At 39.0% G+C, this 27,837-nt stretch overlaps 1 protein-coding gene across 1 annotated transcript; it reads right to left on the reverse strand.

Moving 5' to 3' along the window:
- Window positions 1-40: 40 nt before the first annotated feature.
- Window positions 41-27,774, reverse strand: FAR1 (fatty acyl-CoA reductase 1). Its single transcript, XM_054171670.1, has 12 exons — window positions 27,679-27,774; window positions 17,183-17,377; window positions 16,402-16,577; window positions 15,515-15,694; window positions 14,070-14,247; window positions 12,968-13,012; window positions 12,749-12,867; window positions 12,206-12,273; window positions 10,535-10,706; window positions 3,755-3,884; window positions 2,553-2,680; window positions 41-780 (listed from the first exon to the last, which is right to left on the reverse strand). Exons 2-12 carry the CDS (start codon window positions 17,369-17,371, stop codon window positions 618-620), a joined length of 1,548 nt encoding a protein of 515 aa, XP_054027645.1. The 5' UTR covers window positions 17,372-17,377; window positions 27,679-27,774; the 3' UTR covers window positions 41-617.
- Between the last annotated feature and the right edge of the window lie 63 nt (window positions 27,775-27,837).

Consider the following 27,837-nt stretch of genomic DNA (forward strand, 5'->3'; position numbering starts at 1 on the left):
TCAGTAATTAAGGAAGGTTGGGTTTGTTGTTTGATTGGGTTTTTTTCCACTTGTATGTCAAAGTAGGCACCACTGTTGCATCTCTACTTCGAGAAAGGAAGAAGTGGCAAAAAGTAAAGACAAATTACAGAAGTCCTCAAAAAATTTTTAGGAGATCCACCATCGTTCATACACTTTTGCAACTTGTAAAACCCTTTGTAACGTAGAATTTCAAATCGATATGTCTGCAGCAACTACTAAGTCAATATTTCTCTTGCTCAATGTGGAGGGGGAAAAAAAAAGAAACACCACACACCTCATGTTAAGGCAGATTTCAATCAAACACGTTCCAAATTGCACAGTTACGCTGGTCAGTGGTCTAAAATATTTTCCCCAGGTCAAAGAGTTAAAGTGATTTAAAAGCTTGTCTAATGCCAATTCAACCTGGCACTTGGCCATTTTATTTTCTCTGTTTCCAGGAAGATACACAACTAACATTACACATACCATACCATAGAATTTGCACTCCAATTGAGGATGAAATTACGCTTTTACAAAATGTGAGATGACTACATGTTACAGGCTTTGTGCAGTTAGACCACCATATGCATAGATGTCCTAATGCTAAATTCTCTTCTTCAATATCTCATAGTACTGGAGGCTCTGAAGTAGGAGAGGAACTTGTAACACAGACTAACCACAAAGTACCAGATATTTCTTGCCATTTGTGATCTTGCAATGAAGACACGCCAGATCAGGATCACAAGAATTGTATTGAAGCCATAGCGTATATTCCTTAACCTAGGGGGGGAAAAAGGAATTGTCAGAAGCCAACATATCAGGACTTGCAGGAAAAAAGAACAATCTAAAAAATTAACTTCTATTGTAGTATTCCACTGGTTTAACTATTCATCTCCAGACAGACCATGAGTGGTATGAAGTGGAATTCAAGTGAATGACCAAACAGGGCTTTTCTATAGTTCACTGGAACACTTCAAAACTAAGGAACAGAGCCAACCCTGAAGCTGTACTTCTGGTTTATAGTTGCTTAATAAAAACACCTCTTCAAGGCAAGGTCACACACACCGAGTAACTTCCCTGTTGAAGGCTGCCATCTACTCCAAAAATAAGGAAATATTTAACACTATAAACTCTCCTCCCCATATTTAAAACCATACATACGTAGAAATAAATTGCTGCTAACAAAAAAAGAAAGCCAAACCAGCCAACAAAAAAACCAACAACCACCACCCAGCAATCCATCATAGCATTTTCCAGCTATAGAATCCAGTATTTACTGCATGTTTAAAAACATTCCCTGAGCAGGAATGAGTTTAAGATTAGGAGAAACTAAGGGTCCTTTTAGGGCAACTGTGACTTTTGGAGATCTTATCACATGTGAGGATGGAAACTTTTACTCAGTAGTTTTCTCAAGAAGCCAGGTCCCCTAGGCTGCTACATCCTGTTAATACTGAAGCAGTGGACTCCCCAAGTTCAGATTTAGTTATGAGTTAGATGGTAATAGAAGAGACAAATTTTATACATCAGAGTAAACATATGCTAGAATCAAAGCTCCTTTGCAGTATATTCTTCCAAAGGAATCCACTTAACTGAGAACTAGGGGCAACTAGATGCTGTCCAAATACAAGACTATTTCTTACAATCCTTTGTACAAAGAACAGCAAATGTATGATAACTCCAGTGCATTTTGGTTAGCAGCAAACTTCAAAACAAAAAAAAATAAATAAACCAAACCAACCCACAATCAGAAGGGGACTCCTCTGGAGCTATCTCTAATGGCAGCTCTCTCTGCCATTAATCAAAAAACATCTTTCAAAAGTGTATCTGAAGTTTTAACATACTGTGCCAATCCACTTTACAACTGCAAATCCTTGTCTTTAGAAGACTAGCACAAGTGATGAGCTAGACCACTTCTCTTTATGCTATCAAGATAGCAGATATGAAATAGTACTGCAGAACAAGATTAATCTGTTATTTCAGTTTTTAAAGAGACAGAAAGTCTACAACTGTATGAATCAAGCAAAAGACAGACAATTATGCCAGTGAAATTCTGGCATAATTAACAATGCATTCAAATTGGAGGACTTAAAGCACAGGGCTAAGAGAAATCTTAGAGCACCAACATCAAAGATTCCTGCTCTGAGTTGGAGAGTCCATGCTTCTTTACTCACCCACATCAGAAGTAACATTCCCAGAAGAATCAACTATTGTTTTATTAAAGCTTCTCAACTGAACAAGCCATTCTGACCTTGTGTCACTCTGTGCCTTTTTAACTTTCCAAAAGATAGTTGGGCAAAATCAGAAACCTGCATTACAGTATACACTAGTGATCAGAGCTACAACCACAATCCCAGACAAACACTGTAGCTATTAATACTGAAAGCAACTCAGGAGCAACGAACAGAACTAGGAAGAGGACATAAATTGTAAAAACACATCAGACTACCGGGCCGGAAGAGAATTCTGGAGGACCTACAAAGAATAATTAGGTCATAACATGGAATAGCAGAACCTGAGAAGGGTAAGAAAACACAGAAGTAAAATGTACGTACTTATTCAAGTGTTTCCGAGCCGCAGGAAGACCAGACATTTCTTCATTTAGCACATATATCTTCGTTCCCATACAGTAATTTTCCATGTATTCTGCCCAGTGCAGTTGTCGAACATCGAAGTTAAAGTGCTGTATAAAATAAGCTTTCAGTCAGTTACCTAAAAATTCACCTGCTATATACAGTAATTTAAAAGGAAAAGAATAAGTGCCTTTAAAAGGGATAATTTAGATCTCATTTTTGACTCAACCACCAGCTTCTTAAACCATCAAATTTCAACTATTTCATGCCTTATTTTTCCACCTCAATGGCAATGCTCTTCCCTCCACTACCAAGTACACTGCTTTCCCATTTCACATCCGTAAGGAGTTCCACTCAAAAAATACTGGTTTGCTATTATGTTTCCTTTTAAGCAACAAAAGAACTCCAATATGCTGTAAACACTGCTGTGTGCCAAGCTCACTGTTTGATATATGCAGAGGGGTTTTTTAAGATTTGCTTATAGTTGTACATTTTAAAAAGAACCTTGTCAGTTTCTTCCTCAGGAGAGCAAATTACTACACTGATGTATTGATTTTCTTTAAAAGTTGTTGTAGATACACTGTCTCCAAGTCCATACTTCCAAATAAAACTTCAGTAGCATGGCAGGTGTGCATGATGAAAAAAAAATCCATTACAGTTCTGAAAACAGTTCTCCTCAGAGTGAGCCTTTTAATTTAGCATGGCTTCCAAGTGGAAGGTCAACATGTAGTTTTAGTCTTGATACAAAATACATGCACGCTAAACAGGCTTCTAGTACTGGTAAGTAATCAGCTAGCCATATCCAGGATTTGAGTTTGTGTGGCAAGATTTAAATAGCTTCTTCATAATGTAGGTAAAATCGTAACAACAGCTTGGCCACTTCATTGATACATGTGTAATACCAGAATACATCAGGACACTGAAAAAACAGTCATCTTTTATACCAGGTCTCCTTTAAGGGGGTTCTGCCTTTCCTCATATCTGATCACATGCCTGATCCAGCTTGTAACACAGCCCTGACACAAATGAAAGGATGTGACACGAATCTCCAGCACAAAGCTAGTACTAGGGTTAGCTCCTCATTACAGTACACAGCATTACCAGCTCATCCTTCAATAAAGTCTTAAATAAATGAGCTCGTATTTCACTTTCCATCTCCCTGCCCAGATCACACAGCTACTTGCCTTTTTATCTTCGGGGTTTAGTTGGTTCATTAGCATAGTCATATTTTCAGTATTCCAGATCCAAGAATTGCTTGTAAAGTATTCTAACAACATCATGGCCTTATGAAGACGTGTTATTGTTTTCATCATCCTACAGTCCAAGGCATGGAATGCACAGGTTACAGTGGTAAAGTTTAGTTCAAATAAGAACAAGACATTTCTTACTTTCCAATCCCACACCTCTGAGTTAACATATCCCACCTTGCTCTGTACCCAAAGCGTGTTATATGAGATCAATAGCATATTTCTGCATATTGAGTTGCACTTTTGCTATCCAATCTTCATACAGATTCAGAAATTATAGGACAATCCTTTTTTCCAAATCCTACTTCCCAGTGCAACAGTAAATTTCTTCCCTTAAATAAAGTAGAGATGGTAAAATGCTGTCTTTTGTTGGTAACTCTTAGTTTAGGACACAGACAGAACACTTCTCAACATACTAGAATATCTAGCTGTACAGAACAATGTGACTTGCTAAGTCAAATTGCACAGTGCAGAACACATGCACATGACAGCTTTAAGCAAGGCGGCAAATTTCCCTGATAGTTGTGCATGACCAGATCTCTGTAACAAAACAAAACTGGCTTATTATGGTCATTAACAGATCAAAGCTCAAAATGACCAGAAATATGCCTTTAGCTTACTGTTTCTCCAGCAAAGGGCAGGAAAACCTTTAAGAGCATAGACAGACTATAGCAGATCCTGCTAGTTAAGTGAACATTTCTGTGCTACTTCAAAATACGCTTTCCATCATCCCTTATTATACAAAGGAAGCAACTCTACAAAACCATCACTTGGAGTACAGAGAAATTATGTTATAAGGATCAATTTGGGCAAGTTTCTCTTTGATCACTTATCTGAAGTGGACTCAATGCGAGTCATCCAGTCACTCAGACAAAGCTGCCAAATTTATGTCAAGAAAATTATTTCAAGTGTTACAGTGCTACAGTCACTCAATAAACACTAACTAGTTCTACATAACCTTTTGCTATCAAACTTGTGCTTTGGGTGCTCAAAGTATTTCCACCTCACAGAACTGCTTCCAATTTGATCCTTATAGCAGGACACATTGATCATTACAATTACAGGGGGATAAAGGGGTAGGGATAGTCAACGAAAGCAGAACAACCCAGCACTAGCAGGAAATGGCTTTCTGAAGATAAGTTTTGTTCAGTAATGTTCATAAAAGCAATAAAACCCACTGATTTTTTTTCTCCAAAATCTGCCTTGATGTATTCATACTTGTAGAAGTGCATATTGCCCCAGAAACTCTTCTAAAGAAAGTATTCTGCATCACATTAGTGTCCTGTACTGTCACTCACAGCTAGCATCTCTGTATCTAAGGAAATAACAGAGTTGCCTTTTTCTTCTTGTGAAATGGAACAACACGAACTGCAGAGACCACTGAAAAAGCAGAACATCTCCAAGGCACGAAAAAGCAGAAATATTTTTCCTTAAACATCTTAGGAAACAATCTACAGAGTAATTTAGAATTGTATCCAAGTTTTAGGCTACCAGCTGATTTTTTTTAGCAGATCTTTCAAACACCTGTTTTAAAGTTTCACCAGCTGGGCAAGAAGACAACAGCAGGAGCTGAGTTGAACCTCTGATTCAAAACTAATCAAAAAAACAGAGTGTGCATCTTGTGCTAACAATACTAAAATGAGCATTAAAAAAAAAAGGCATATTAATTAAAAGACAAAATCATAAAAGAACTCAACACTTGGAAAGCAAAGGTCTCACTGATCAGATAAACCAGAAAGATCTCACAGCAAAATAGCCTGGATAAAAACAGTGCCAAAGCAGGATATGGTGGCTAAGTGCTTTTGCAGAGGTGGGTCCACTGACAGTCTAATAATTATTTAACTTAGTAGACTTGACCTTTTCTCCCTCCCCAGTTTGGGTTCTTATGCTAAGCTGGAAGTGCAGTTGAGTTTTATTTAAGACTGCTACTGCTTTAAACTTGTGCTTCTGCAAAATACTGAATGGTGCAAATGAGTATCTGACTCGACAAGTGTAGATTGAGTTTGTTACTGGCCATTGACATTGGAGTTTGCGTTTTTCTGTAAACAAAAGAAACTAACTTTAAACTAATGTAAAGACTAATCTCTGCTGGGTGTCTTCCTGTCTCTGCTTAAAGATATGGCTTTAAAGCTAAGCTAAGCTGATTTGAAAAATAAAAGTCAAGTGGTCAAAAAAGTCCTACCTCAGCTGCAGACTCTTCCCTCCTCCCAGCTCAAACTGGATTTAGTGATTGGCCAGCCACAGAACTAGCTGATACAATTTGTCAATGGAGAATAAGTAATTCTTCGTAGGGTTTCTTTGTATATCAGCTAAAAGAATCAAGTATCTCCACTTTCAACTGCTAGATAAATTACAAAGCTGGCCAAAAATTCTATGTATTCTATGTAAAAAGGACCAACTTCTTGGCCACAGCTCGTCAGTCTGCATGAAATCACACTTTTGGGAAGAAAGTAGTATGATGATAGCTTCTTATTCAGAAATGTCAGCATTAAGTGTCATTTAGTGGACATTTGGGTATCTCTGGCAGACTAAGCTTTATTTGAATGGCACCATATTTCTCCTACAAGTAAGAATACCCACATGACTGAAAAGAGAACATGAATACACATAATAGAACTACTTCTGAACCTGAAGTTTTGAAATACACACTTCAAGGGTTGTTCCAGAGATAGCCATTAGATACAAGTCAAATATCAAAGCCATATATAACCAGTCAGTGGAACATGAAGTATTGTATCACACCTTCTTAAACTGAAGACAGAGAAGTCAGACCTGCCGATCATCACAATGAACTGAACTTTAGCAGCAGTAAGTCAGTGTGACAGTATGCAGGTGTTCCAACCTAGATGCTAGGTAGAATTTTGCCTCTACTGAACACCTCTGACTGCCATTAATATGAATTACAACAGTTGAAGAATATCACAGGAGTTAGAAGTTTGAAGCAACAGTTAATTCATTATCCATAAGTTAGGCAGGCATGTTTTTGTACCACACAACTGAAAATGACCTGGCTTAAGTCTATGACTGCATTTTGAAGGAGTCTTATACACAATCTTGTCTCCAAGCTACAAATCATTTCTGATGTTAAATACAGCCTAGTCTTCAGTGGTGCTACAGGCTGTCCATCTGACAGTCTCTGCATAAGCATTAGAGATAGTTACCATTTTTCTTAAGCAAAAAGAGATTCCTCTAAAATACATAAAACAAGCTTTCAGAATTGTCTTTTTTCAGGTTTTCATTTGGCTGTAAATTTTGAAGTGCAAGACACAATACTGGAATTCTCCTATTTCCAGCAGCTCTGTGGTCCCTTGACACGCACAACTTAAATGTGCTTTCAAGAGGAAAATATGTATTTCAATCTTTATTCTATTACTGCCTTACAAATCAGAAACATGTAAGGTGCTTCATGTTAAGTTTTAAGAAGCTTTGAATTTGAATGGAAGATATGAAATTATGTCCTTTACACATCCCTACATATATCAACCATACCTTCCCCCCTTTTAACTTTCCAAGAAGCAGTTACAAAAAGTCACTTACTGGCAAAATCCCTGAATTAGAACTTCAAATATTTCATGCCACATTCTGTCCTTCCAGAGCAAGTGGAAAGACCTCTCAGATGTGTATTTTTAAAGGCTCTAAGATTTCAAATATACTGACTTGTTTTTACATAGAAAATGTTTGTGCTAAGCACTATGCACAGTTGCAAGAGAGGACTGTGCCTTAAAATTAGGCAATTAAGTTTTGTTAAACAACTATTTATACAAGGCAAGCTACTGACATCATCTTTAAATTTGGATGCTAAGGATTATACCACCATTTATCTAATTGTGTGATGCTAAGAGTCTAAGTTTTTACTATGAAATATTAAATCTTTATTATGCCAATCCTTCTTGTATGTGTTCTCTATAAAACCAGGAAGAGGTGTTATTTCTTCCTTCCTTTAACTGTCAATACTATCACAAAATTGTTAAATTCAAGAATTTTCATCTAAATGCAAAACCAGCAAAATAGATTCCATCATGCTAGAAAACATTGCTTCCACAAGTGAAGTGCAAAGGAATGATTTTGTATTGCAGAAAGATTTCAACAGGCAAGTTCAAAAAAAAAAACAACCAAACAACCAAAATAACCAACCTGAACAGGAACATTTTTCATTGCAAACATAACCATTTAGTTCTGGAAGATCAGAGGCCTGATCTATTTCTTCCACTTGTTAAAAAAAATCTCATTCAGTAGCAGTACAATAACCTGAGAGTATGACAAAAATGCAGCCCAACTAACGTAGTAATTTCATTGCTTGCGAGTTTTTCCTACATTGCACACAAAGACCTCAGAAGTGTATTCAGTGTCAGCACACAAAAAGGGCAGACTATTGACCACATGAAACCAAATTAGCACTGCATTTGAATGTTTGTGGGTCAGTATTACTACATTTTTAGAATGCTGCTCAAGTTTTTCTACTAAATCATGGTGAAAAAGGTCCTAGTTTAGGTTAAGCTAGCTTTTCTTCCCTCAGAACAGCATTATATTAAGAACCTTCAATGTTTCCAAGGCTTGCATGCTACCTGGCAATTAAAACTTTTCTGTCCAGTTGACAGAATGACCACAACCACCACACCTAGTCTCCTGCATATTAGTTAAAGCAGCTTTCAAAGTACTTCAAGCCATAACGTGGTGAAAGAGTAAAGATCTGTCTCAAATGTCTTCTAGCATTAAACAAAGTCCATTAGGATTTAACACTTCACGTCTTGCTCACATCAGTACATTTGTTTCTAGTGCTCTTATTGCATGCTCCCCCCCCCTTTTTTTTTAATACTTAAAAAGGCAACACATACTAAAAGCTGGGCATCAGACTTGAAAGCTTTTCTTTCAAAAGTAACCTTAGTGACAGAACAGCAACTTGTTTCAGTTGAATCCCCCATCATTCCTCCAATTTGGAAATCCTGGGTACGACAGAAAACTTACCCACCCACTAAAACTAATTAGGAATACTCATAATACTTCACAGGCTAGAAATAGATAACATTACCAATTGTAGTGGCTAAAGTTCTAAACTCTATCTTTGGCCAGCAAATAAGAACTCCAAGAAAAGCAAAAACACGATTCAACATCCCCAGTGTTACAATTCCAAACTGCTAAGAGTATTATAATTAAAATTATAGTTCACAGCTTTGTTTTACTGCCACTGGTCAAACACTGAAAAGACCAGATGCCTTTCAAAGGCTGAAAAGGCCCTGGCAGCACTACTTCCTAACCATTTGGAAAACAGCAGGTTGGCATTCATAGTAGAACTAGTTTTAGTGAGTGATGAAGTATTCACATCTGTCAGGGAATTTCTATAAATTTTTATTAACTTAAAATTGCAAAACAGCCTGAAAGATAGGAACTTGTACATCCAATATCTTCTTTTGATCTGAAGGGCTTACATTCTTCTACAATGTGGAAAAAGTGCTATCAAGCACAGCCTCCTGCTACTACAGTTGCTGTATTACAGTACTGAGTAGGCTTCACACAGAAGAATGCAAGGCAGTTAAATTGTCTCCTACAAATCACCTACATAGCTTCCTCTTACTGATTCAGTGCCAAGATTGATACAGAACTCTCCCCTCCTTGTACAACAGGTCAAGACTACAGGACAATGTATGAATACTCACTTGCTTTAATACACTGTCACCACAGTAGAGATTTTATAGAGTCTGAAGACAAATAGTTTTGAAAACATAAAATATGCAGTGAGTTAAGATCATATGGCTTGACAAATCTGAAACAAATTGAAGTGACAACTTACATTCCTTCCACATGATTTACCTTAGCCTATTTAGAAGAGCTATGCCACTTTAACCACTTAAGATGTTAACAAGATGCAAGCATGAATATTATACACCAAATGGAACGTTGAGATGATACAAACCAACTGATTAAATCAAGTTGTATCATCTACAGGAATAACTCACAATTATCAATTCCATCTGCCATTCCATTTTCAGTTTATAACAGCAACAACAATCTTAATGTAAGCCACTTCCTAGGAGTTTAATGACTGACTGACTAGGAATCCAATGTGAGAGACATCTTGGACAGCATTGTTGAGCCAGTCATTAATCTCTTCAAAGAGCAGCCATTGGATTGTTACTGCTTACAGTTAGTAAATCTTGATAGTGCCCATGCCATGTCTTCTTCACAAGTCTCCACCACCTTACAAGCAAGATATTTTTAGCCCTGTCCTTCTTACCATGGTTCATGACCTGTCAATCTGAGCAAAAGATCACAGAAAAATGCAGGTATTGTATGGCAGACTGCTTCCCAATATAGACTCAAGAAAGAGTTGGTTTGCATACTAATGTTAGGGCGCCTTACTGCACCTTCTAAAGGATTTATCTTGAAGTTCAAATTAATATGGTATCCTGTAGGAAAAAATAAGCATCAACACATTTTAAATACTTAGTATTGAAGAATGAGCATTACTTGCTAGACCTTGCAATTCTGTTTACCTTGACTACTCAAACCCCCAAACTATCCAACAAAAACATCCTCATTTTCACTGTAAATTTCAAAGTCACTTTGAATTCAAGGTCCTGTGCGCAGGGAAAAAAAGTCTGAGTTTAATCAAAGCATTCAGATAAACCAAGACAAATCACCAACCAACAGACATCGTGTGTAAGAACAGCTTTGTTTAAAAGTAAGAGGAACAGACAAGACAGAGCTAGTCACCATTACCTTGGGCTTCTTCCAGTAATCCTGAGGTAGATATCATACAGGAATGCTGGGGCCTTATGGCTTACAGCAATCCAGTAATGATATAAAAGGTGATTGGAAGTTAGATTTACATTGGGCCGTCTGAAGGCCTGTTCGAGAGGATTCCTCTTGAAAGTAGAAATTACATGGTATTCTGAGAAAGAAAAGTTACGTAACAGCTTTGGTAATAACCATGTAAAACTAAATGGGTTTCCAAGTACATTACAGTGTGTAATATTCATGTCAGTATGTTATATAAATAACCACCCTAACCCTTCTACAATCCACAGAAACTACGATAAAGTTGTAAGCTTTAAACCTAACATACTGTTGAACTGGTTCTTATGATAATCAAAGGGTCTTCTATGCCTGTGTCTTCAATATCACGTTTTATTGTAGCTTCTCTCTTTCTGTTCCTCTTTTCTACCTTAAGCTGGCTTAAAAAATTCACAGCAAATTCTGTTTACATACAGCATGTATTTAAACAGTCATCTAAATTTCATGAAGAAGGCTATTCTGATCTAGTGTGAAGAGCAATTTAAAAAACAGGCTGGGGACTCTGCATGCATCTGAAGTGCATTTCAAAGGACATTTTTAAACACCTTAGCTTTTTCTTAATGCTTAAATATGGATAGTAGAATGGGACTCCATGTGAAACTCATGCTGACACCTGAAAACTGCACGACAGACATGCAGTTCTTAAGTGATGCTGAAATTCACCTCGCCTTTTAATAATTTCTTATAACTTCATGCTGCTGTGGATAGGCAGTGTTTAAACATCTTGATTCAAATTGGAAAGTCAAATAAATGAAGTCAGCAATTTCTCAAGTTTGGCTGAAGCAATAAGGTTTAGATACAGAGAGATATAAAATGGGCAAAAGCAAGTAAGAAGCACAAAGAAAGTAGTAAAGAGTGATAAAATGAATTCAAGTATTGAAGTTCACTGAGAGAAAGCAATAATTATCCTATCTTAAGAACTCTTTTTTCTGAAAAACTGAAAGCTAATAAACAGCTTTAACCATGCCAACCAGCTATAATGAAAATATTACAGAGCATTTGGCATGTGGGTTATGTACTAGTCAGGATATCTAAGAGTTGAAAAATAGGTGGCTATACTTTCTTAAAGATTACTTTTCCCTGTACATAAACAGTTGAAGATTATCTGATGATTAAAAAAGCCACCTCAACCAACAATTAACTTAAGCTAAACACAAAGAGCTGTTCAAGTGCAAAACTTACCATACCTCTCAACTATGCAGTTGTAAAAAAATTTTAATTGTGGGACACTCATCTGTATGTATTTCATAAGGTTGGCATTACACTCAGCATGTCTGCTGCTTCTCTGAGCAATGCTTTTCTCTGCACACTACTGGCACTCTGAGGATTATTATATTATGGCAGCATCAACACAAAAAAACATAACCTCCAAGTACATAACAGGATGAGAACAAAATGAAACTGATATTGCTGCAAGGGGAAAGAATGAACACCAAAAGATAAAGCACAATTCGCTGCAAAATTGAGAGGTATGGCTACCATACTTGTTTCAACGATAAAAATGCAGTATGCCCTACTGGTGATAGCCTGTTCTTTTATTATTTGACCTTGTTGGGTTTTTTTTCTATTAAAGCTTGTGAAAAAAATACGGCATACCAACTTCACTCCAGTGGAAAGGATTGGTGCCACCTGTTGTACAGTTGTATACCATGACATTTCTTGGTCTGAGGGGAAGAGACAAAAGAGCAAGTTTGGAGACAAACAAAATTTTAAAAACAGAGGCAAAAGACATACCCTAAATTATCCTTTCCCTCAACAGCATCATTTACATGTAACGAGAATTGTTGGCCTCCTATTAGAATTTTTTGCTTTCGATATCAGCTTACAGTATTTTTCTTCTCCTTTAACTATCATATTTGTTTCAGAAGAGGCATCACCTACATTATTGTAGAGTGCATTGATTATAGTACACAGGGAGGAGTTTTTAGGCATAGCTTGTACAGCAGTATCAGTAGATCATGTTTTCCTCTTTAGCTTAAGGAAGATATGCTTTTGAGGTACTAACGCTGTTAGAACCTTATATTCCTTTGTTCTGGGAGAATAGCAGGGCAGTGATTAGAAGTTAAGAGAAGACTGCTTTACTAAAATACACAATCTTATTTCAAAATACTTAGTACTCCCTAGTGTCACCTGTTATACCTATTAACTCCAGAATACCAGGCTGCAGCCAGTGTCGCATTGACAACAACGTCTACTGGAATAAGATCTGCTACTGCACTGTTGGAAGCTCTCATTGTTCGAAGAATTCCTTTTCCTGCCTTAAAGAATAAACCAAAACAGACAGAAAATCCACCATTAAAACACTTGACACCTTGCCTTCCAAAAAGGGAGAAAAATTTAAGTTCATTCATTACTTACAGCAATAAAAAGACCGCTAGGTCCATTGAAGTTATCAATCCATCCCTATAATGAACAGAGAGGGAAAGGATTTGGTTAGAGTATAGCAAAGTCAGCAGTTTCAAGTGAAAAGCTGAGGGATTTCTACAAGTGTAAAGGGTGGAGGGAAAAGAGAATAAAGACAACAAAGATAGAGATTTTCATGTCTAACTGAAGTTCTTACATCATCAGATTTTGCCATGTAACAAGTTGCTACAACTCAGACAAGATCTACCTGTAGATGATTTGCTGGTCCTTGAAAGCAACACGCTAGCTTGTTCATTTCTTAGCGAATAAACTGCAGGACACTGTATGCATGTATGTTCACGTTATACTAAATGTATTCAAGTTCACAGGTATTTTTAGGCAAGTGTCCAGCAACTCACCCAAGACAGAGAATCAGTTTTGCTATTGCTGGCTTTTTCATTTTTCAAACAGAAGGCACTCTTGTATTCAGATACTACATACTTACTGGTTTGACATACTCTGTACATACATACACTGCACATACTTGTAATATACAAAGTCAATTATATGGATTTTAATGGCTTGAGACACATTGTCTTGAACTGAAGAGGCTCTTCCAATACCAGCCTCCCGTACAGGGGAGAGCATATTGCATATGTGATATCAATATAGCTTAGAATACACAACTTATGCAACCCTCTGCAAAGCTTACAGGGTTTGACCAGAAGTCGAGCCAAAACACCTTCATGTCCTGCAGTCTTCTGTTTCTCTTAGTATGTCAGCTACTGACATACCAAAGCCTCTTGAAGAGGGAAAACCAGATGAAGTTATGCAGAATCATGAAGAAAGCTGTCAAGTTGTTTAATGAGTGAAATACCATCTAACATTGTGATAGAAGTGTATTGTTCCATGATTGGAAGTACTTTACCCCTAAATTTCACACATGAAAATAATATATTTGAGAGCTTTTGTATCAAAGTTATCATCCAGAAGTAACCAAGCCACAATTTCAGAGTCTAAGAGACTTTCTTCTATGACAGTAAATAGATAGAAAGGCTTATCAGTACATACTACAGTCCTACAGGCAAGACAGTCGGGGGAAGACTCAGTGACTTACAGGAAAAGGTTCCTTCCAGCTAGCACCAACAATAGATGGCCTTATAATGGCTATGTTTAATTTTGCACTTTCTTGTTGTACTATATATTCAGCTAAGGCTTTTGTATATATGTAAGTATTAGGTCTGTCACCCAGCAGCTTAGGAGTAATGTCATTCACAAGGCTATCATCCATCCACCTAAAGAAACAAAGAGGCAAATGTACATTACTGCATTCTGCTTCACTGGGGAAGGGGCAGGGGGAGAGCAGCAGGAAAAAGCAAAAAATGATAACCACATTAAAAAATGTTTTGGGAAGTGAAATTAAAACCCCCTTTCTTTGAAACACCAAAGTAGTTAAAAAACCCTCAACAAAAAAGACCACTCAAACCACCAATGCATTAGCATTCCCCTACAAGCTGCATAAGTACAAAGGCACAGCAAATTCTGTGAAGAAATTCAGACAATAATTAAAACCTCAGTTCTGCAACTATCTTGGTATCTAACACTGAAGTAGTACACTTCGAATCTCGGCTTGATTTTTTCAGAATTCAACAGTAACTCCTACTGAAGTTACCATGTCTCATACTTCTTTCTACTTAGAGCAGTTGGAAGTTGTAAAACACTCCCATAAGCATTTGCATATCAAATAATAAATGTCTATAGTGTGCTTACAGAATGCCAGGTTGGAAGGGATCCCAAGAATCATCTGGTCCAACATTTCTAGGTAACAGTATAATTGGAATGAGATGGCCGAGCATCCTGCCAAGCAACGTCTTAAGACCTGTCCAGTGCAGGGGAAACCACTACTTTCACTGGGAGATTATTCCAATCTCTAACTGTTCTCATGGTGTCTCTTGGTAGTTGCTTTATGTATCAGTACATGGCAGTAAGGTCTCCCCTAAGCCTTCCTTTCTTCAAGGCTGAACAGACCTAGTTCTCTCAGTCTTTCTTCGTATGGTAGGCCTTCTAGTTCTGATCATACTTATGGCCATTCTCTGTACAGTTTCCAGTCTGTGTGCATCTGTTTTGTATAGCAGGGACTGAAACTGAACACAATGTTTGAAGTGCTTAGTTTAAAAACCATGCAGCTCCCACCAGTAATGGCCAGTTCAAGACCAAGATACAGAAAACAGATTTTTCACGTTTGCACTCCCTGAATAACTAAAGGAACTACCCCTAGAGCTCTCTTTCTGAGTAGTTAAATAAACCTTCAGCATACAGGTGGCATCACAAGTAGATATGATCATCTCTCTCCATCAGTACCACTCCACACCTAGCTAGCTAAGAAGTGGCTAGAAAACCTTAACCCACCTCCTTCACAGAAAAGGCAAGTGTCAGCCAAACAGGACAGTATAAGCTAATTTATTAATCTTTAAGTTTCATAACCTTTTATTTAGTGTTTCATTACTAGGAAACAAGTGGTTACAGATTACTGAAGTTGCTTCATAAAGCTTAAACACATACTCAAGAGAATCCATCAGTTTCCTGGGATCAACAGGAGGTGGATAAACTACTTCCCCAATCTGCTTTCGATTGCAGTATGCAAAGGCAGTCGATACGTGCATGAACACTTCTAGGTTCTTCATTCGCAGTGCCAGGAAGAGGAGCTGTTGTGTGGCAGTCACATTTAACTGAACAGCATCTCTGTTGGTTAAACAGAAATTTCATTAGCAGAAGGCAAGATAAAAAACAGGCTAAAAGTAGTAACTAGTTGATTCACTCCTAAATGCCTCAATGATGAGCACAAAGTATTCCTAAATATGCCACCCCCACAAAAAAAGTGTGGCGTGGACAGTGTCCAAACTTTTTGCCTTGAATATACTACAGTCTTCATCTAGACCATCTCTCAATATTCAGAAGTTTTTCCTACATTTTATCCTGTTCTTGCTGGCACCATTATGCTACATTACTAGAATGGGAAAGCCAGCATATCATTGATCTCAACCCTACATTTTTCCATAAAATGTGAATGAAATCATGCAATGCAACAGTTGACTGCCACAGGAGATGCATCTCTGAATTTCCTGGCTCAAGTTGAATTAGGTCAACTCCTCAGTAGCCCTCTAAGCCTTCCCTACAAGTTGGAGACTGGCATCTTCTTGTAGGATAACACAAGGCTCAGTAACACAGCAGGACTGCAGGACAGGAGTCCCTAAAGACACTGTAGGAAAGGAGGTATCCCTCTACAAGGAGAAATGAACGAATGAAATTGACCAAGGACACTAATACCACAGTACATGAAGTGGCCAGACAGGCTGAGTATTTGCAGGATTGAGTGGACACCAGATTTATCCCCTCCCTGTCAGTACCATTCCATTATCAAACCAGAGTACACAGAATTTGCAACTCACCTTAGTGTTTCATTGAATCTGACTGTGGCAGCACAATGAAATATGATATTAACACAGTCTATAAGTTCTTCCTTGATTGGTTCAGCAAGGTCGAGTTCAGGCCGTGTAAGGTCACTCAAAACTACTATTATTTTTGCTTTGAAGTCTGGCTGCTCTTCCCTCAACCTGTCGAAGAGCTATCAAGAAAACAGAACTAAAAATCTGAGCTAAGAGTCAGTGAAGGTAAGTGACACACACAAATTTAAGCAAGGAAGATTCATATATTTTCTGCCTATAGAGAGATCTCTTCATGTTTCAAGATCATCAGCAAGTTAAAAAAACTTCATGTTTGCCCACTTTAAGTAACCACAGTAATGGTGAAGTAAAAACATGGGACATCTCCAGTGAAAGAGGTCCATAACAACTTTTAAATGCAGGTGTTTTACTTCCCAGTTCTGCATTACAGATAAACATCCCCTTCCTGAATTAAACACAGGTTAATTTTCCGCTACTGGCTTTGCTAGAGATTAACAGCTTAAAAACCAGCACTGCCAGGTCTTAGATTTTGTGTTTGTTAGGGGACAAAAAACCCAACAAAATGAAAAAACAAACAAGAAACCCCAACCAAGCAACAACAGAAGAAAAATGACCAATAAACCCGAAACAAAACAACCCCAAACCCACAGAAACCCCACATTTATCAACAGTATTTTGCTTTATATGAACCAAATTTGTTCTGAACATTAAATGGGAGCATTATACAGAAGGACAAAAATGTACTTCATGAGCATATGACACATACCTTACAGCTGGTAATTTCCTCTATTCTTTTTTCAGGCATCTGCCCTGCTTTGTTTCTTACCAATACATACACTGCTTTCACTTTAGGACAAGACCTGAGCAGTTTTTCCAGAAGTACTTTTCCCAAGAAGCCTGTAACTCCTGTCAGGAGGACATTCTTTCCTTCGTAGTATTCAGGGATGGAAACCATTATGACCTTAAAAATTAGAAACAGAAAATACATTAAAGAACTTGTAGGAATTCAGATTTGCAGAAGATAAACAAATGGTACAGATGCAAACATTCTGTCAAGTATGAGACTGAAATACTTAACAGATTATTTTTTTTTTTAAGCTATAACCAGTACTTAAAGATATCTTTTTTTATCTGCTTGCAACTGAGTCACACAGGGTCAGTTTAGTCATCTGGGATCTTCTTATAAACTGCTCCTGTTAACAGGGTCTTCAGGAATTAGACAGCCTAGGATAACAGCTCAACTTCAGCCTACTTTTACCTCTGTGTAGAAGATCCTTTACCAAGTGACTGTTCCATGTAAATTAAAGGTCGTATCATTAAAATATAATCACAAGTAGATACTTCAAACACGTTGACAGAATACAGGGAGCCAGGCATCTGCCAAATGCTGGCCCTGGTATTTGCCTGTGTCAGCAAAGTCCCCATCACCATTAGGCTGAGCCTTCGTTAAAATTATGCTAGGCCCCAGAGAAGGTTTGAGACCTTATCTTGATAACAAAACCCTCCACACAGTTCCACAAGTTACACAAATTTCTAACCTTGTAATCAATTTTGTTGCCCTTTCCCTTCCAAATAAATGAATTTACAAACTGAAGATTTGAGCTAGCCACAAATAAAACTTAGTAAAATGAAGGGCAGAAGATTATTGCTGAAATCCAGCACAAAGCCTGGAAGTGTTATAGGTTTTGCTTTAAGTTAGGGAAACTCTAAGAATACTTTGTTTTCCCTCTCTTAATTAACCACTTTGAAAATATGTCTGATCATAAATAGTGGAAACTGAAAGACATCCTAAGGACAAATATACTGCTAATTCTTTAGACCTTGCTCTTTAGAGCACAATCTGTGCCTCAAGCTAAACCAAAAACTTTCTGTTAAGTTCAGCATACCAACATCTTTACTGTAACCTTTAAGCATCTTTTTACTGTACAAAACTCTCACATATGAATACACTTCCACCATGTTTTACCAGTTCTACTAATTAGACTCTAGAAAGGCTAATAACCTGAAGTAGCAAGTTTAGTTATAGTCTCTACGGCAGTTGCACACACAAACCATTATGATCAAGACAATCACTAAAGAAACAGATTCCATAAAACCATGATACTAAAAAAAAGAGTGTCCTTAAACACAGATGGAATGTTCCTTAAGCAAGTTAAGAATTACAGCACTGAATACCTAAACAGGATGAGAGTCTTTCTTCACCCACCACTCAAGAATCAAGGAATGCAACTTCTAAACAGGCTTAGTTCTTCTGAAAGAGCAGGCTACCACAAGCAGGAATTATTAGGAAATACACTTGACCCTGTATGTTAATAGTGAACAACTACAAGCTTAATTTGCACTTTTTACCTGTAAAGTTTCAGAACACTTGTCTACTTCTAAGGCTCCTCCCAAAGCATTAGTGCACATGTTTGTATCACAACAAAGCCTCTATACAAGCTCTAAACATTGCCAGAAATTAGTTCTGACCTGCTCAAACCTATTTCAGGAGTCTGGGTACGAAGTCTTATGGTTTTGGTCAAACAGTCCAAATCTTGACTACCTTTTTCCAACAAGGTTAGCTCCTGCATTTACTAGTGAACTGATCATGTGACACAGTGGCAAGTCTAGAGTAGAACAAGCAGTACTACTTCCATCAGCCACAGTACATCACCAAAATTCTTCAAAGGCTGATGACAGAGGTGGATAAAGGGGGAAAAATTATTTACATCAAACACTTTTGCCACATACTCAGAAGACCTCAATGAAAACGTCCAAGCATGCCTCGTGCAATAAAGCATGGAAAACAAGATACAGCACACTCAGGAGTCACTTTTTTCCCCATTTAATGTAACATATAGGCCTGTTGTCCTCAGAGAGGCTAGTAAAGGGCAATTAATGCCCTCTCCTATTCAATTATGTCTTCCCCATAACTTCTGTTCTCCTGGTCTTTGCATACACCATTCAACTCCATTTCCTCTTAAACATCTGCATTCTTGCTCCCACATACAGGATAAGACTTATGTTACCTCAAAGAAGGAAGAGAAAAATTCATGTAATTGTTGCTGTACCCATTTTGTCATAAAGACTGAGTTTTTTTAAAGTTCCTAGATAATCTTGTTACTGATTTAACTGTCTAGCCATAAGTCATATTGCCCCCCCCCTTAAGCCTCTACAAGAGTACTTTAGTACCATTCGCTTAATTGTCCTTCCTCAAAGGAAGGCTTAATACTACTTGTCACATATCCTCAATCTGCAAGCCTGCTCACACTGACAGAGACAGTCTTTGGCTACATAAACACAGGAACCTTGTTAAAACAGCCAATGCACGGGCTACAGCCCAGAATCTGTCTCTAAAAGAAAAAAAACAATGAAAAAAGTTAGGTTGCCAATGGAAATATCTGTGTTGCTATGGTCCAGCTATTCAGTTAACTGAAAAAAACCTGACAATATTTAGGGTCATACAAAGTAAAGACAACTAGAAGCTACAACAGATAAGAAAGCTTCCTGTTGCAGTTATTTCTGGCCATACTTCTTTGGGTAGAAGATTGACATTAGATAAAAAATAATTATACTCCTGAAAACCTACTCCTGAAACCTACAGAATACCAGAACTACAAAACATCCAGATTCAAAGCTGTGATTAAGTATGATGAAATGGGTTCAGTTAAAAAAAAACCCAAACCAACACACAAATCAACCACCACAAACATACATACTCACATTCACACCCAAGAGGCAGCAATACCTGTATGTTTGCAAGATAATTTATTTTCTTGTGGTGGTGATGGTCTCTTCTCAAGGACCAGCTGAAACTTCCCTAGAAAAACTCTCAATACCGTTTCCCTTCAGCTCTCCAACAACTAGACATTAGTAGACTTCATTCATAGCGATTTCCCACACTAGTTTGTCTTCTACTTCCATCCTCCCAGAAGAGTCCAGCTAGAAAACAGAACTGGTAACCTTTTCAAAAGTATGCTGCTGCCAAAGTTACAGCGCTAAACACCAGGATTGTGAGGAAACTGCGCAGAAGCATCAAATTTTCATTAAGGCTAAAAACCACATCAAGCATCTAGGCATGAACAAAGTCTGAAATCAGCAGCCTAAATTTTATCCTAATAGAAAGAAAAGTTAATCTCAACCACAAAGGGAAAGAATGTTCCCATTCCCCACCTACCTTTCCCTGCCTTCTCTGAGAATGCATCTTCACATGCCAGGTAACACAGCATTGCTGGCAGCTCATTTCCAGTCCAGACAATATAGTTCTCAGAGGAAATTAAGTTCAATCTCTAACACATAACAGACCGGAATAGGTCCAGGAAAATATATCTACCTTACAAGACAACATATCAGAAACTAATTTAGCATTTTAACATTCATTTTCAAGTGTCAGCCATCACCTTATCCAGTTTTAAGAGTACTAGTTCCATGAGTTATCCATTGACTTGCTAATAGCTACCTTTTCCTGTCAAATACAAAACTGCCTAACACGCACTTCAGAGTATCTACCCCTGTATTGTAGCTACTTGGAGTTAGTAACTATTAAGTCCACAAATCTGATGTTGAAAGGATTAATACGAGTTCTGCAAAAGATTCTTGCTCTAGAAGAGAGATGATCAAAAGTAAAAGCTGACTTGTAGGGACAGCCTTTGGTAGAAGAATTTTCTGTAAAAGGGCTACAGAGAAACTGATGTTAGGACACTCCTGAATTCACAGGTTCAGTGCCAAAACAAAGGTGAGGGTGACGCTTTAAAGATACTGCCTATTTGAAGGGTGTTGGCCTTTGATAAATCAAGACCTCCTAAACACTTCAGTAAAAGCATCCCACACTCCAGGATCCCAGCCAACATTCCCCATCTTGTGAAAAATTCTAAGTGTCCGAAGCTGAGCAAGTGCTATTATGGAGCAAACAACAGCATCTCTGTTTGCCTTCAGAGTTACTGCAGCAATATTTAACTCATTGGTTCAAACAGAGGTCTTGAACTCTCAAAACAAGGACAATTCTGTTTTCAACAGGAAGAGAGAGCAGTTCTCTGATTTGTCCAAACACAGATCAAGATGCCTAAAGATCTGCTTTCCAAGTGCCACAAAAGCCTGCTGCAGTTCCACTGAATGTTTAGATGTTAAACCCAGCGACCAGAAAGAGCATACATTTATGTCCTTGTTAGAGATTAAATGGTCTCTTTCCTGATTTATCACTGACAAACACTAGCTCTCATAAGTTATATTATTGATCACAGTAAATAGAAAACATTTATTTCTCGACTCTTAAGCATCAGCAACAAGCCACAGAGTTCTGCAAAACCTCATCCTCCCCTTCCCTCTGACATCCCCAAACTAGTAGTACAAGCAATACAACAGAAAAAGATCTGAAGGTGAAAAAATGTTTTGTTTATGTACATTCAGGAGACAAAGTCCATCTAGACATTAAATCTGGATGCACCAGATATTTTTAATCAAACACTTGCATCCATGCCAGGCAAAAGCCATTACAGAAACTGCTCACAAAGTGGTTCAATTGTCATGTTGCAAGGATACTATATCAAGCCAAAAAAATCCCAAACACCTCAAAAAATCTAAATATTGTAGAAATTCAGGCAACAAAAGTAGTAATATTTAACTCATCTACACAAAGCCGCTGCCAGAAAAGACAAGCCTGGGTTATATCACGTCTTCTGACATTTGGTGCCTTGTTTCCCCAGAAGTGTATCAATGAATGCTATCAGCAGAATGTCCACATTTTCAACCACCACAAGGGTCAATGATCTTGCCCTGTTTGGACAATAATTATCCAGCATATCACCAAAAGATGAGAGTTTGTCTTCACAGTCCAAGGTTATATCCATTGAGAAACCTTATCTGTGAAAGATCACAGAATCATAGAAACATTCAGGTTGGAAAAGACCCTCAGGATCACCAAGCCCAACTGATAACCCTACTCTACAAGGTTAACCCCTAAACCATATCCCCAAGCACCACATCCAAATGACCTTTAAACACATCCAGGGTTGATGACTCAATCACTTCCCTGGGCAGCCCATTCCAATACCTGACCATTCTTTCAGTGATTTTTTTTTTCCCTTATGTCCAGTCTAAACCTACCCAATTGCAGCTTGAGGCCATTCCTCTTGTTCTGTCTCTTACTAACTGTGAGAAGAGACCAGCACCAGCCCCTTCACAAAGTCCTTTCAGGTAGTCGTAGAGAGCGATGAGGTCTCCCCTCAGCCTCTTCTTTTTCAAATCAAACAGCCTCAGCTCCTTCAGTCACTCTTCATAAGATTTATTGTCCAAGGCCCTTCACCAGCTTCGTTGCCCTCCTGTGCACTTGCTCCAGTACCTCAACATCTCTCTCAAACTGAGGTGCCCAAAACTGAACACAACACTGGAGGTGCAGCCTAACCAGACCTGAGTACAAGGGTACAATCACCTCCCTGCTCCTGCCAGATAGAGCATTTCTAATACAAGCCAAGATGCCACTGGCTTTCTTGGCCACCTGGGCACACTGCTTGCTCATATTCAGCTGCTTGTCGATTAGAAACCCCCAGATCCCTTTCTGCTAGACAGCTTTCCAGTCACACTTCCACAAGCCTGTAGCATTCCTTTAGCAATACTTCTAAGTCAGGTCTGTGCCTGAAAACATGGAATCTTTGACCTCGTTGAAGTCTTTTAGCGAGGGGAACCACGTGTGGGTCACTGTTTGGTTGATCTCAGCAGAACTTTGTCATTTGAGCTGATGCGTGTGGTTACACAAGTACTTCTGTACGTGTTCACATACCACCTTTTAGCCAAAATTTTGATTTTACTATAAATTTCCATTCACTCACACTTCTATTCAATGGGATTCTGTACCAGATGACTTTGAAAATACTTTTGAGTTCACAAAGTACTAGAATGACCCTTTGCTCTGCTGTAATTAGATTTTCAGAAGTACATCCCTACTTTGAAATTTGATTCAAACAAAAAGTTACTATCTCTATGTTTTCCCTGAAGTGCTTACTGCTAGTCTTCACATGCATGCTGAAAGGGGGGAAACAAATCTCTTCTGGTATAGACATATTTTGGCAAGCTGTATGAAAGGCACAGATCAGTTGAGAAGTTAAGTTACTACAGTAAAGCACTATACTTCATGTTCATGTGAAAACACATTTTACACATATCAAGAGTGCTTTCAAACAAGTTTTCTTAGAACAAGAGGCAGGCAGATTCTAGCTCTAATGAACAGGATCATTGTTACAAATGATCTATCAAATTTAATTACATATCACTCTTCTGTTTTTGGTTACAAAAGGATAAGATAAAGCTTCATTGTTTATGAAGGTAGTTGACTAAATCATAACTCTAACTCTGAAAGGAAAACAAAACCTGTCTGAAGACCCTACTTGCAACATGTGTAACACTCAGAGCAGACTACTACTACATAAACTGTTAAAAGTTTATTCTTATTGCTCTCATATTGCTCTCTCATATTGATCACACAGGACAAAGATAATTCACAAACTGTAACTGCGATTACATTCTGTTCACTACATCAGAAGGACAAAATAAACCACCTGAGCAAGTCTTCTACTAGAATCATCTTGGCATGTATGGTTAAATTTAACACAGCATTTACAACCAGAATACTTTATCAAGAATAAATGAAGCTACTCTTATTCCAGCCCCATCCCTGGAAGTTTTTATGGCCAGGCTGGATGTGGCTCTGAGCAACCTGATCTAGTGTGAAGTGTCCTTGCTCATGGCAGGGGGGTTGGAACTAGATGATCCTTGAGGTCCCTTACAAACCCTGACAATTTTATGGTTCTGTTCCTCCCTTGTTTAAAATTATATACATTATTACTGAGTCAGAGTGCAAAAATTGTATTTTCTTTTTTGTTTTTAGTACAGGTAGAGCAATAACCCTGCCAAGAACTTAGAAGCCTATTTTCACAACTTCATCTTGAAAACTAGCTTAAACACATACATAATTAAAGCAACTTCTACTAACAGATTGCAAACATATCCTACAAAAAGGACAAAAATAATTAACACCAATTAAACAATACATGAATCCTTTCTCTTTCTTCTATCAGAAATAGCGTAGTGAGCAGGACTGGGGAACTGATTGTTCCCCTGCACCTTGAATACTGTTTCAGTTTTGGGCCCCTCAATACAAGACAGACACTGAAGTGCTGAAGCATGCCCAAAGAGGGGCAATGAAGCTGGTGAAGGATCTAAAGCACAAGTCTTAGAAGGTGTAAAGGCCTCGAGTTGTGCCGGGGCAGTTTAGGTTGGATACTGGGAAAAGTTTATTCACCAAAAAGGTTAAGCACTGGAACTGAATGCCCAGGGAAGTGGTTAGGTTACCATCCTTGGAGGTATTTTAGGAGACAGGTAGATGTGGTGCTTAGTGTTGATGGTTTAGTGATAGATTTGGCAGTGCTGGGTTAAAGGTTGGTCTTCTCCATGCTAAACTATTCTATAATTCAGTGCACTCCAGTAGCTGATACTGATCACATTGATGTCAAGGGCTCCAATCTTAAGTCCTGCTATTGAACAAGAAGCCCTATAAATTTGCAAACATCAAGCTGAACAATGACACAAAGGTTGGCATGATGCAGCTCAGATACAGGTACCAATCAGGCAGAAGTTCAACAGGATCTACTAAGCACATTGTTTCTAATCACATCCAAAGGAAGACAGTAAGAGAGTACATCAATGGAGTCACACATTCTATGAGAAAAGCTGGCAAAAGCTTAACAAAGGCAAAGATGATCAGTTTTATAAAAAGGGCATTACTATAAGCCCTGGGTTGGAAACAAAAGAGAAAAAGCAAATAGGAATACCTATAACCAGAGAAACAGTACTTGTTAGGATTGTTTGCAGATTTCAAACTTTGAAAGTGTTGAGGTTAAGCAAGCATCGCCAGAGTATTCTATTACTGCAAGACTCAGAATTAAGAGCTGGGAGAAACACCACAGAAGTACATGAAGGTACTAACCATGACTAGCCAATAAATGATGCTACGTCTTCCATCTACAGACACAGTACCAAACCAATAAAGTATGAGTTCTGGTGACATAGGTTCCTTTTCAGATATGCTTCAAGCTACTCAGCAGCTCTGCTTCCTGAAGACAAATAACAGGCATACCATACTGAACAGAGACCCTCCTAAAACACTATTTTGTGACAGAAGCACTAACCATAAACAGAAAACGTACACACAACAGCTGGAGAAGCTAACCAAATCTGAACTCACTGCAAATGATACAGCAGTGTCTTTGAGGACATCTGGCATGTTTTCTAGCACTCGCTTAAGCTTTCCAAATTACTGTATTACCACTTCAGTTTGTTACACACCCCTTGCAAGCACTGACAGCACAGTGCTGGTGAGAAGCTGAGTTCTTACAAAAGCCTGCACTCAGGAAGTGAAACATGACAAAAGACACTTTGGTTTATAAGCAGTCAGGAGGAGATTCAGTTTGGCCTCTCAGGAGCTAAGAGGTTCTGTGGATGGACTCATTCTCCATTTGAAGAAGAAAATACTAGCACAGGTATTCCAAGACATCTATTACTCCAGCATTCAAAGATAGCACTCTTAAGCAGAACCATGGCATTCTGTCAGTTGTACTATAAAACTGCTCCCATCTGGTTATTAGATTTCCTATTCTCCAAGTCTGAGGAACACTGAATATCTGACAAAGAGAAACCCTTTGCTAGTCTAAAAGTTACAGTCTTGTTTCCACGCTTTTATAAGCACGAGCTGGCTTGGAATGATTCAGATGTCACAAAAATTGGGGGGGGGGGGGGGGCAAGACTTGTAACTATAGGGAAGAAAAATATTTATCATGTCCAGAACATGCCTCTGCATGACAGCCACGTCATGGAAATCAACTGCCCTCACGGTGCTTTTATTGTTAAAACCGTCTCAGGCAAAGTTTTGTTAGATCTGCAATCCTGTATAAGGTAAATAAAGAACAATTACTTGCTGTCAAAAGTTCCTGATCCAGATATGCATATTATTTCACAGTTCTGCAATAGCTAGGAAAAAAAATAAAAAATGACACACACAAAAAAACTTCACAAACAAAAACCCACAAACTATAGAACCCTGCAAACTCCACCTTTCACATCTAGGCTTCAGAGAGGGAAATAGCTATTTTTAACCCATCTATATCAAAGGGGAAAGCAGGAGAACAGAGTAGAAAACCCGAGGAATAACGATCCTGGAAATATATACACAATCTCCACATTTCTCAGATAGTAGTATTTCAGTCGTGCAGACATGATACACAAACTGAGGAAGCTGGGGGTCAATAAATTCTAGTCAGATGGATGTCACAGATACTAGGACTCCTACATGCTCCACTTCTGGCTTAATTATTATTGAAACCGTTATTAAAAGATCAAAAAGTTCAGTTTCTAAAGCTACGAAGTAGGTTAAACAAAATTAAAGTTTTCTACTTCCATGGGATTCAAGCTGGTTTCCATTAAAGTTTGCTACCAATTGGTATATCTGTCCGATTAACCACATTTTAAACTTCACTCAAGAAAAGTCCCTTGGCAGATCCACACAGCTGCTGTTCCACAAAGACTCCAAGCCTCTACCCAAAGGCTGAGGCAGCCTTACAGCTCTCAATCTACTATTTCTTGATGCACGGACCCATCGGCTTAGGTGTCCTGTTTGAAAAAATGGACCATTTGGGTCCATCTTCTTCTAAGCAGGAGAGGAACTTTTGACCTTTTCCTTTAAGCTATTCTTTGCACTAGATGCAACTACATAAGCTCTGAGAAAGGGGAACTACAGTGGCTGTAGGGCCGGAGCTGGAGGAAGCCGACGGGCCGCTGCTCACAAAAGGCCCATCCAGGTACTGGAGAGCTAAGCAGACAGCGAAGCGGGCGGGAGAGCGAGGGAGAACACCGGGAGATGGGTGGTACCCTCCGGCTGCGGGCCCGGCGGCAGGTGGAGCGAGCAGCCGCGGACCCCGGGGCTTTCGGCCTCGCCCACGCGAGAGCGCAGGCTGCAGTGCGAGACCGCCGTTCTGAGAAGCGTCTAGGGATCTCCCATTTCTTAAACATCAATTCCGGCAACCGAGTTCCCCGCCTGCAGCGTGGGCCTGCCCGCCACCACGACGCACCTCAGAGTTCCCCAGCGCCTGCCTGCCGGCCTCCCTTCCCCCGCGGCCCCCCGGCAGCCTCCCGGAAACGCGCGACGGCAGCGGGCTCCCTCCGCGCCCCCCTCACGGGCCGCAGGAGAGGATGAACAGCTCTCCCCGACTTCCCGTCGCAGTCTCCGGCGGCCGCTACCTGCTCCGGACGGCGCCTCTCGTTGAGTTTCGCAGCCCCGCTCCCCACACAGTCCGCCACTGCTCAGAGGGGCTCGGACAGCGGCCCTAAAAGAGCCGCTCTCGTTGGCTGTTGCGCACACGGCACCCGCGCGCCTATTGGCTCCTCGCTCCGCCGCTC

The sequence above is a fragment of the Dryobates pubescens genome, chromosome 22 (genome assembly GCF_014839835.1).
Source record: "Dryobates pubescens isolate bDryPub1 chromosome 22, bDryPub1.pri, whole genome shotgun sequence".
In the NCBI taxonomy this organism is placed as follows: domain Eukaryota; kingdom Metazoa; phylum Chordata; class Aves; order Piciformes; family Picidae; genus Dryobates; species Dryobates pubescens.

Excerpts from the sequence above, each read along its gene's own strand:
- FAR1 (XM_054171670.1), bottom strand. The coding sequence starts at position 17,371 with ATGGTTTCCATCCCTGAATACTACGAAGGAAAGAATGTCCTCCTGACA. Across the intron at positions 13,013-14,069 it reads GCTGGAAGGAACCTTTTCCT|GGATGGATTGATAACTTCAA; the intron begins GTAAGTCACTGA and ends TGTTCATTATAG. Across the intron at positions 12,868-12,967 it reads CTAGCGGTCTTTTTATTGCT|GCAGGAAAAGGAATTCTTCG; the intron begins GTAAGTAATGAA and ends TTATTCTTTAAG.